At 39.4% G+C, this 11,338-nt stretch overlaps 1 protein-coding gene across 1 annotated transcript; it reads right to left on the bottom strand.

Annotated features, from left to right (window-relative positions):
- Nucleotides 1–288: 288 nt before the first annotated feature.
- MYL7 (myosin light chain 7) lies at nucleotides 289–5,502 on the bottom strand. The gene is made up of 6 exons (XM_058194450.1): nucleotides 5,337–5,502; nucleotides 4,533–4,608; nucleotides 2,728–2,832; nucleotides 1,085–1,163; nucleotides 891–939; nucleotides 289–390 (listed from the first exon to the last, which is right to left on the bottom strand). Exons 1-6 carry the CDS (start codon nucleotides 5,370–5,372, stop codon nucleotides 289–291), a joined length of 447 nt encoding a protein of 148 aa, XP_058050433.1. The 5' UTR covers nucleotides 5,373–5,502.
- Between the last annotated feature and the right edge of the window lie 5,836 nt (nucleotides 5,503–11,338).

Here is an 11,338-nt window from a genome sequence, read left to right as displayed (position 1 = left end):
ATTTTTCTTGGCCCTAGATTGGCATATGCCCAAGTCTGGCACTGACAAGACCAAGACTTACTTAGTAAGTCAGTGAGCTGCCCCAATCTGGTGCCCACCAGATGAGATGTATTACAATATCCATCATGCAAACCCAAGCGGTACTTCTTTCCTGTTCTCTATTCTTCATCTTTTTCTCCCACCTGTCATAAACAAGGTCTCATTGTTTTGCATGAAATTGTTTATTGTAATCTTTTAAGTAGGGAGGGTGAATGGGAGTTGCCTCCAGTCCTCGCCCTACTCAAGTCTTCAGTCTTCCTTCTCATCTCCATGTGTGATGATATAACACAAAGATTTGTAGTCAATATTTCCAGCTACATCCATGGGAGCAAGAGAAAACATTTGCTCTACCTAGATAGGAAGAAACACAGAGTCTAGAGTAAGTATGGGAAATCACAGTCAACAGTCACGATCAACTTTTGAAGGTCTTGCAATAAGATCCCTGAGGATTCCTCTCTCCATCAAAGCCCTGGCCAATAGTAAACAATCCATTGGTCTTACCAGGATCCTCAGTCTTTCTAACAGCTCCTGAGAACACCAAGATTTTTTCAAAAAGCAAAAGCAAACTTCCAAAATTTGGTGAGGTGTTTCAAAAAAAAAGAAAATAGATGTGTTAAATAGATCTAATGCAATGATTAAATGACAAAACCTCAGGATCTGAAAAGTAAAATTAAAAATCTCATGTGTCATGTCCGAACATGTAGCCAAGGGTATCCATTTTGAACCAAATTTTATCAGTATCAAGCATAACTCAATTGATATATAGAGAGAAAGGCATCTCCCAGCTTTGGTGAACTTGTGAGAAAAATTTTCTTGCCAAAGAAGGGATTTTGACAATAGGATTATCTCACCTCCTCGAGAGAAAACTTGTCAGCTTGAGTTATCAGAAGTTGTTTAAACCTGGAAAACAATTTTTTAAAAAGTGTTGTTTAAATGTGTCAGTGTTGTTGAAAACATTGCCTACAGAACTCTGGTTTTGGTTGTTCAATAGAAGGCCTGAAGGGATAATAAAACACATACACAAACACATAGTTCTTGAACTTACTCCTCTTTGTTGACTAAGCCAGTTCCATTTGGGTCAAAGAGTTTGAAGGCAGCAAGGATGGATTCCTCTGGATCAGTACCTACAGATGATGTTTTATAATTTATTTTTATTTATAATTACATTTCTATACCGCACCATCTCCCGAAGGACTCAGGGCGGTTTACAGCCATATTAAAATACACACACCAATGCAAATATAAATCTAATAAATAACAATATTTTAAAACAATTAAAACCAGATATTTAATGGCCAAATCACTAAAACGGTCAAAGACCGATTTAAAACCCATTTAAAATTTCTCTAAAATAGTTCTTAGGCTAGTCCCGATCGGTGAAATAATAAGGTCTTCAGTTCACGTTTGAAGGCCCGGAGGTCGGGGAGTTGGCATAACCCCGGAGGTAGCTCGTTCCACAGGGCCGGTGCTGCCACAGAGAAGGCCCTCCCCCTGGGGGCCGCCAACCTACATTGTTTGGTCGACGGCACCCTGAGGAGGCCCGCTCTGTGGGAACGCACAGGTCATTGGGAGGCAATCGGTGGCAGAAGGCGGTCTCGCAAATATCCCGGTCCTAAGCCATATGGTTACTTAGGAACAGATAAAACTGCCTTTCGGAGTTCTTTTCATTGGATATGGATGGCTCTCAATATTGCTTAAATCAGGCATGTGCACAATCTGCACACTTGGCCAGAAGCAACCTTCTAAATAATTAGTATCATAAAACTAAATTGGAGTTCATATTATTTAAATTGAATTAAAATAGACAATATGTTTACTGTCATGGATTTAATATTTCTCCTCTTCTATCCTATTAAAACAACAACTGTGAGGTTTCCAGAAAATGCATCCAAGGCTTTAGGATGCTGCTTGTCACCCCACAACCCCAGGAATGTGAATCTTTACTTGATCTGGTTATTGAATTAATTGATTTCCTGAGTTGGTACTATACATTGAATTTAAAGTCACTGAAATAGGCTGGTTTTGTGCAACATGTTTGCCCACTTGTAAATAAAGATGCACTTACCCAAGTTTCTTTATTTATTTTGCAGATGTACATCCCATTAAATCTAACCAAATTGAGGTGGTATGAATGCATCTATTAAAGCTTTATTCAATCTAGTTAAATATATGATGCAAATCAGGGGTGGATTTCTACCGGTTCGCTCCAGTTTGAGTGAACTGGTAGCGGCAGGAGGCTTCACCAAACTGCCCAGACATCATCAAAAATGCTCTCCGCATGCGCAGAAGCTTCTGTGTATGCACAGAAGTGCCACACACTTGTGAATCAAGTGTGTGCGCCCACGTACTACCAATAGCAAACTGGTAGTGCTGGGATTTGAATTCCATCTCTGATGCAAATGCAGCCCCTAACTGCCAGCACCTCTTTAGGATTTCAAATAACAAAAGGTTTTTTTGGAGATGTGGTAGATAAAGTATTGAGTTTTCTGCATGCATAATAGCGGAACTCTGCCACTTAACTGTAGCTTAAGAGTGAATCTTATATGGAGAACATGTTCTTGGGAGAGAAATGACAGAAGATGTCAACATTCTAAGAAGTGGAAATTTGGGAGTGTTGGAACAAAAGGAAAATATTGAGCCTCATCTTGATTAAGCAGCAAATTCCAAGATGTGACAATGGTAATTTACCATTCAGTTTCTCCCCAAAGAGTGTTAAGAAGACAGTGAAGTTAATTGGTCCTTTCCCTTCCTTCAGCATCTCTTCCAGCTCTTCATCCTTCACATTCATTTTGCCTGTAGAGAGAAAGCTGATCGCAGTCAACATTCCTAGCTGGGTATATTGTCTATTATTTGCTTTGTTCAGTTGTGAGTCCAAAGTGCCTTCCAGAATATAGCAGATGTGGAATGTTTGATCAGAACAAGGCTCCATTTCTGAATGCTTTGTTTTCACTTTTATACAGAATAACAAAGTTAGAAGAGACCTTGGAGATCTTCTAGATCTTGAGGAAATAATCCAGATTCCCAACATCTGGGGAGAATATCAGATTTGGGGGATTTTGGTAACATCTCTACTTACCAACAGACTTCCAATAGCTGCCCTTTCAGAGAGGGCATCATTTGAAGGTATATTTTCTCTTAAAATGGCCTTCAGGACAAGACAATACCAGGACAAAGCAGTGAACCAGTTTCTATACAACATGATAATTTTGCAATCACTAGCACTAATTATGTTACCTTGTTTGGTAATGAAGTATTTTCAAGCAAACAACCAGAATCAGAGAGCTCCAAGGCCTCCACAGTTCAACCCCAAGCTACAAATATTCTTTCTATCCAATGTCAAATTAAGGCACAGTATACCAGCCGTTGCATGCATGATAAAAAGGGAAGTTCATTCCATCCTATGAAACTGATGAACTGTTTATTAACAGTAACACCATCCAGAATTGAAGAGGAGTACTTAGAGCTCCAAAAATAACACAACTACAGCTAGTGCTACAGATAAGCAAATTCCATCTTTTCTCATCTCCCCCCCTCCCACCCTTTACTGTACTGCCCCTTGAAAGACCACTGCAGATTTTGCATTTCGGTCCAGAAAAATGTAACCACTTCTTCAAAAGAAGGAATTAAGAGCAGAGGGGAGCAGAACTTAATCCTAAAAGGCATGCACTCTCTCAACATCCCTATTGCCTCTAGCATGGAAAGAACACGAGTAGGAGTGGTAGCTGAAAAGGAAAACATGAGAAATGTTTCTCTCTACCTCAGACCTGCAAAGCTGTTCCTGGTCAGAGTAAGCAGTACTGAACAAATTAAATAAATAGTCCAACTCAGGGGTGTCCAACCTTAGCGACTTTAGGATTTGCGGGCTATAACTTCCAAAACTCTCCACCCAGCGTATCTGGCTGGGGAATTGTGGGAGTTCAAGTCCACAAGTCTTAAAGTTGCTAAGGTTGGACAGCCCTGGTCTAGATGATTTAATTTATTTTCCACTATTCCAGGGCCTGATTAGTGTAACCATTTACATCTTAATACCCTTACCATGAATATTATATTCTGTGGGTTCCGTAATAATTGAGGCTCCACAGATGTTCACACATAGCGTTTATTTTTAACTCACAGAGACCAGCAACAACACAAGAACAGCGCGCCTGCTTTGACAGCCCTTTTATACTCGGCTGTCAAAGTGGGAGCCAATCAGAACAGAACAAGAAACCATCTCCACCAGTAGGGGCTGCCACTGCCGGTGCAGGACATAACAATTAATTTACTACACAGTCCTAGTTGTGTCCATGAATAAAGCAGTAGATAAACATACTATCTGACTGAATCCGGCTTTCAAGTTTGGAAGAGATCAGAATTTTGTGACATTCTGCTGGCAGTCAAGTCCCAGGAAAATGCCAAGCTGTTTTTATTTCTATCTGCTAAGATCTTTAGTAAAGAAAAGATTCCTGAACTTGCTCAGATTGTTGTTTCATAACCAGAGTAAAGTCACTCACCGAGTTGACTGTATGTCTCCTTCAAATCAGATTTGCTGATAATTCCATCTCGATTCTGGTCAATGCAGCTAAATGCCTTGGAGAATAAGCAAACTTGCTCAGATTCTTTAAGCACAGTTATTCATACAAATATGTTCCTGTCTTGTATCCTCAGGAACCCCATTCTTCAGACTGTTATCTCTCCTGTGAGTATGCTCTTTTAAGAGCTTAGAAATCCTTGATGCTTGACAGAAGCCACAAGTGTTATTTTTATTCCTTCCCTCACTTTCATGCAGTATCTTCCGAATATTTTTCCTAGCCTGTATTGGTGAAATTTGCAAGTGATAAATACCAGTCTGAAAAATAAAGCTGGTGCCCCAAAACTGGATTTGGAAGGTACTTATTGTTTTTTTTAAAAAAAATTAAAACATCCTTGCAAGATGTTCCACACCTTTCCTTTATTGTTTGTATTAATGAGGGAACTGGCTATCAAACACGCAAAACCTCTTTCCATTCAATATACATATTGCCTCCACTCTTATTGGTTCTGTGAGGTCACTTATATGGCTAAAATCTGATTATTCACATGGCACTTGACATCATTATCCTTAGCTAGATCAAGCAGTCTACAAGAAAAAAGTTCCCCCTTTAAAGGAACAACAGGTATTTCAATCATCATTGAAATAAATCAGCTGCTGAAATGGCATTAAAAGAGAACAGCATAACATGACACAAGAAATATTTTAAAAAGAAGCATGCATCGGATCCAAGCTGGACAGTTTTGATTGAAAATTTCTTAGCTACAGGATCCTAGGATTTGCTCACCTCCTTAAACTCTTGGATCTGTGACTGCTCGAACATTGAAAAGACATTGGATGAACCTCTCTGTGCCCGCTTAGCAGCAGTTTTACTTCGTGTCCCGGCTTTTCTGCTAGCCTGGAAAAAGAAAAAAGGATCAATAGAGAATCCATGGTCCTAAGGCCCAGCTAATACAAACCAAGATGCTCTTATTATTCCCATAAAATAGTGTTTCTTAAACCTTTGTGCTCCCACAACCATTCTCCGTTTTTAAAACTTACGAAGGACCCTTCAAAATGCTTTTGCTTCCATGGGTTATATTTATCAACACTAACCATATTAAAAATTAAAATTAATGAGTCCATGGAATATACATATTGACTCAGTTTAAGATAAGCAGTAGACTCATTAGAGATTAATATATAATAATATTCCCAAAGAAACCCATATTTTTCAGCAAATAAAAATACTATGAGAAGAGTGCCCTGGTTTTAAAAGTTTGCAAATACCTTCCATATCTGGCAAATATTGTGAGGAGCTCTGAAAGGGTCTTGGGGATTTCTTAAGGGTCCTAGGACCACACTTTAAGAAACTCTGCTGAAGAACAACCACACACACTAGCTCCTACATTCTTGTAAAGAATGAAAGAAACAAGATACATAATATTTCTGACATTCTCAATTCTGTAGATTCACTAAACTGGTTGGATGAATGGATGGATGGAGAGAAAGGGCGGGGGAGAGAAACCCTACCCATTACAAAAAAGCCCTTTCTTTGCTTCCATGTAACCGTTCTTTGTAAGGGTGTCTCCATGCAAAGCAAAGGATCCGAAAAATCCGAGTACCAAAATGAAACAGCTTTTTAAAAAAGTCAGGATTATCCCTGGAAGCAGTTAAAGCAGATGCAGTATGCCTTAAAGCACGCCACCATTTTATTTTGATTCACCAATTGCTTATTGACTTTCTACAAAAACTGTGTTCAATCCTCATTGAGATATGAGATCTTTCCAGCATAATTGGAACATGCATTTTTGCATGCATAAATGCCCAACTGTGGCTTGCTTGTTTACTCTAAGGACTGAAAAAAAAATGTATGTAGGCTCCTCATCTTAAAGTTAATGTAGGAGAGGGAGGGGGGAAAGAGAGAGAGAGGGAGAGAGAGATGTCTGCAAGAAATTCAAGAGAGCAAACAATGGATATGAGGTCTTACTCACCATCTCGGGTTTCCTCCTGAAGAACAAAGGTTGACCAGCTGGTGTTAATTCAGCCTATATCGCAAAGCTTATCTCTTAGTGAGCTAAATTAGGAACTCAGTTGCAGAAGACAGCCAAACTTGGTTGTCTTCTAGCTCTGACACTATAACGATTGATAAGGCCCAGAGAATGGCATTTAGCAGGCTTCACTGATGGAAAAAAGTTGGATGTTTAAGTTGAGCATTCCCTTCGGAACAGAGTTTTCCTGGCTGACCCCAAATGGATCCTATATATACTAATAGTTGATTGTAGGACACACCCACTTTACCACCATTTTTATCCATGAAATTATTTAAAGCAAGCCTACTAGAATTTCCTACTTAAAGCAAACCAACGAGACTTTCTAGAGTCAATCATTACGTACCAGTGAGAATCCCACTAGGCTGATTAACAAAGAGCAGAAAAACGATATTGTAAACTGCCACCTCCACCCCCATTCCTGGGCAATAAAAAGTTCATTTGCACTTTTTACCCACAATGGGGGAAGAGTTTACCGGTCATTCATCCCTCCAATCTTTAAAATTGGTAACTTGAAATTTTTAAGTTAAAACCAAAATTTAAAACATCAGACTTCCAGAAAATTGATAGACACATATTATATGTAAAGAAAGCTCCCTTCAAGCTTCAGGAGGAAACCTGCCAATAAACTAATAGATTAATCCCCTAAATGGATTTGCCTCCCAATGGGATTTTCCCATGTATTTTACCAAGAAATGTGATTAAGGCAGGCACGAAAAGTCAGTACCCTCCTGAGCATACCCATGCACTCCAAATCCATTGGCAATGTCCATTTTGCTCTCCAAATTCATGGGGACCTAAGGCAGTGGTGGGATTCAAATAATTTAACAACCGGTTCTCTGTCCTAATGACCAGCTGGGTAGGCGTGGCTCGGTGGTGGTCATGTGACTGTATGGGCGTGGCCAACTCAACGTCACATCGATGGGTGCTTCACCTTAGCTGTTACAATGTAATAAGGGTTAACAAGAGAGGCAGTTTCTGTTAGCAGGGAAATAAAGATTAGGCAAGAAACAACACCAGAATGTTTCCTTCCTGCCTTCCTTAGAGGATTAGCCCTGTAAAGTGGAAAAAAACAAAATAAGATTTCTTCCAACAATCAGTTCTTCGAACTGCTTAGAAAGTTAACAACCGGTTCTCCCGAATAGGTGCGAACTGGCTGAATCCCACCACTGGACCTAACCCTAACCCTACGTGGATTTCCCAATTCTCGAATACAGCTCATCTGTCTGGAACCCAAACTGCATATCGGACCTTAATATAATTGAGCGCGTCCAGAAATACCTTATGCCATCAGACCTGAAATTCTGGGTTTAGAAAATTTAGAACTACGCCGCCTTCGGTATGACCTGAGCATAGCTCATAAAATCATCTGCTACAATCTCCTACCTGTCAATGATTACTTCAGCTTCAACCACAACAATACACGAGCACACAACAGATACAAACTTAAAGTGAACCACTCCAAACTCGATTGCAAAAAATATGACTTCAGTAACAGAGTTGTTAACGCCTGGAATGCACTACCTGACTCCGTGGTCTCATCCCAAAACCCCCAAAACTTTAACTTAAGACTGTCTACTGTTGACCTCACCCCATTCCTAAGAGGTCTGTAAGGGGCATGCATAAGAGCACCAGCGTGCCTACCGCCCCTGTTCTAATGTTCCCTTTAATTGTATTAATTTTATGTATTCAATTCGTGCTTATATATATTATCTAATATGTACTCGACAAAAAAAATAAAATAAAAAAAATATTTTAGCAGGAAATGTAGACAAGGTGAGCTCAAATTGTCAGCATCCTCCTGAGCATACTGCATACTGATGTGCTCCAAATTCATTGGTGATGTCCATTTTACTCTCCAAATTCATGGAGACCTAACCCTAACGCCAAGTGCATTTGTCCCCCCCAAAGGGATTTTCCCATGTATTTTAGCAGGATTTCCATGTCAGTTGCCACCATTATGGGATGAGTTGTGCTTTGGTTTCATTTAAATGATAACTTTGAAATTTAACATTGCAGCATAAACACTGGTGTTTGAACATTATAAGCAGTCTCTTATATATATATATATATATTTTACATTTATACCCTGCCCTTCTCCGAAGACTCAGGGCGGCTTACAGTGTATAAGGCAATTTGCATCCTCTTTTTCTTTGGATGCACTCCTTGGATACTTTTATATGTTATGTTCTTTAGAAATATTAATAAGTAGTGTTTTATACCTCTGGTGCCTCTGGTGGCTCAACAGACTAAGTAGTCTGTTATTAACACAGCTGCTTGCAATTACTGCAAGTTCAAGTCCCACCAGGCCCAAGGTTGACTCAGCCTTCCATCCTTTATAAGGTAGGTAAAATGAGGACCCAGATTGTTGGGGGCAATAAAAGCTGACTTTGTATATAATATACAAATGGATGAAGACTATTGCTTAACACAATGTAAGCTGCCCTGAGTCTTCGGAGAAGGGCGGGATATAAATTCAAATTAAAAAACAACAACCCTGTATTCATTTCTGGGAACTCCCGGGGAGAGGGGGGAGGGAGGGGAAGGGAGGGGGAGGGGGGGATGAGGGTAGAAAATGGATTGAGGGTTAATGTACAGGGATGATTGAAGATGTATAATTAATGTAAGATCGGAGCTGCCTGGCTACCACTTCAGAATGATGGGAAAGAAGGAAGTAGAAGAGAGAAGGAGGTAGGAAAGAGAAGAGGAGGAAGAGGAAAGGAGGGACGAGGGATAGAAGAGGGAGAAGAAAGGAGTAGGGAGGAAGGAGGAGAGGATGTAGATAAGAGAAGGGGAGCATGGTTGTGGAAAGTAGAAGAAGGTAGAGAAGGGAAGAGAGTTAAAGGAAGGGGGTGGTGACCAGGCAGGTCCGATTAATTGTATATGACTGTACACTAAATATGTTAGTGGATATGAATGTTAAATAAAACTTTTTTAATAAAAAAAGGAAAAGAAATATTAATAACTAGCCATTCACTTTATTATATATATTCATATTTTTAAAAATAACCTACAAGTGAATGTTATTAAATTATTCCCTAAGTCACTGTTTGCATAGTTGAGCGTTTCCTACCCGACTCCAATAAACAATTCTGAAATCCTGTACACATTAGCCTGAAAATAAACTAAAGCGTAAGGCTGACTTTCATGTCTGTCTGTCTGCTTGGGATTCCTCTGTATATTACTTCTTCACCATACAGATATTGCAGTTATGTATTGCATTCCGATTTAGTGCATAGAATAATCATTGGAAAACGATGACACAGGGATAAGTTTTACCCATATTTTAATTTATTTTAATGTAGGTTACTTTTAATATAAAAGACCCCCCAAAACTATGAAAAAATAGCAGGATTTGGAAGTAAAACAAAACAGGGAAATAAACAATATTATGCCAGTGATAAGAAAGCAAGCCTGCCTAAGCCAAGCAACTGTGTGACCAAAAACTCAATAGGGAAAATGGAGATTGGCAAAATATTCCATTAAAAAAAGCAGAATTATGTGTGCTTCTAAACTGTGCAAATATGTTTGTATTCCAGCCTACCTTTGCTAAACATCCAGGAAATAGATGTGTCTGTTATCACTTTCTGACCTGCTCATCAATAGATCTTTCTGATTTATCTTTTTTGATTTTATGATACGGGCCTGTGCATTTTTCATCTTAGCCAATGTTTCATACAAATTGCTTCAGGATCTCCCCCCACTTTTTTCATTACTCTACCCATACATCTTTCTTTACTTCATCTCAAGTACATCTGGACTAGAATCTTTATAGCATTCACCCAATCATCAATTTCAGCCACTGCAACGCATATCGTCCTTATCTTTACTAACGGGCATTTTTGTCCAACTGCAACCCATCCACATTGATCGGCTTATCATCTGGATATCAACAAATCATTGCTTAGCCTAAATTCAGCCATGTAGAGAAATTGCAAAACCTTTTCATAGTTAGCAAATGACAGTCTGGGATCTGTGTTTTTAGAGGAAGTATTGCGGTTTCTATTTTTCTCAGTACCTAAAAATAGAACCAGAGCTAAAAAAGAGAAAGCTAAAAAGAGAATCAGGAAATGATAAGGATCTGGGGCTCCAGAACCAACTTTTTATACCCTGCCAAGACTCCTCCAATGCTTGTTAACAATAGGCAGTGTGGTGGTCTAATGTTTTATGGGTAATCACACTGAAATGGCAGTTAACCTCCACTGCAAATAGATTAAATCTGGGTGTTAAAACTCAAGACAAGTGAATCCTGCCTAAGCCCACATTCACATTCACTAGGGAAAAATGTAACCCCTGGAGCCAGCCAGATGTATAATGAACCTGTCCCTCTGCCTCTCTCCCACTCTTCTAGTGTCATCATTGGTATAGAGTCTGTATGTTCTCAGGCCTCCTGGATTCACATTTGACCTAGATCTGGAATGTCATGAAAGCAAATGAAGCTTCAAACATCTGGGTTGTGCTATTTCTGGAGACAGTATCTCAAGTTCAGATTTGACACATTCACTTAGGGCCTTTCTCTGTTTGTCAGTTGAGTTCCACCCATGGTTGAGTTGGCAGAAAACTATAAGGAATATGAATTTGGCCATTCTCATTTGTGATCCCTTTATTGCTTCTAATGTCTTTGATCCCAGTCATTGCCCTGAGTTCTCTCCAAGACAAGGGTAACAAAGGCTAACAGATTTTAACAGGAACAGCTTCAAGGCATCTGTCAGAGGAAAGGAGAAAATATTTGTGGCTAACTACGAATAAGTCGGTCTCA

This window comes from Ahaetulla prasina, chromosome 9 (genome assembly GCF_028640845.1).
Source record: "Ahaetulla prasina isolate Xishuangbanna chromosome 9, ASM2864084v1, whole genome shotgun sequence".
Taxonomy (NCBI): domain Eukaryota; kingdom Metazoa; phylum Chordata; class Lepidosauria; order Squamata; family Colubridae; genus Ahaetulla; species Ahaetulla prasina.
This window is presented reverse-complemented; position numbering and strand designations above follow the sequence as displayed.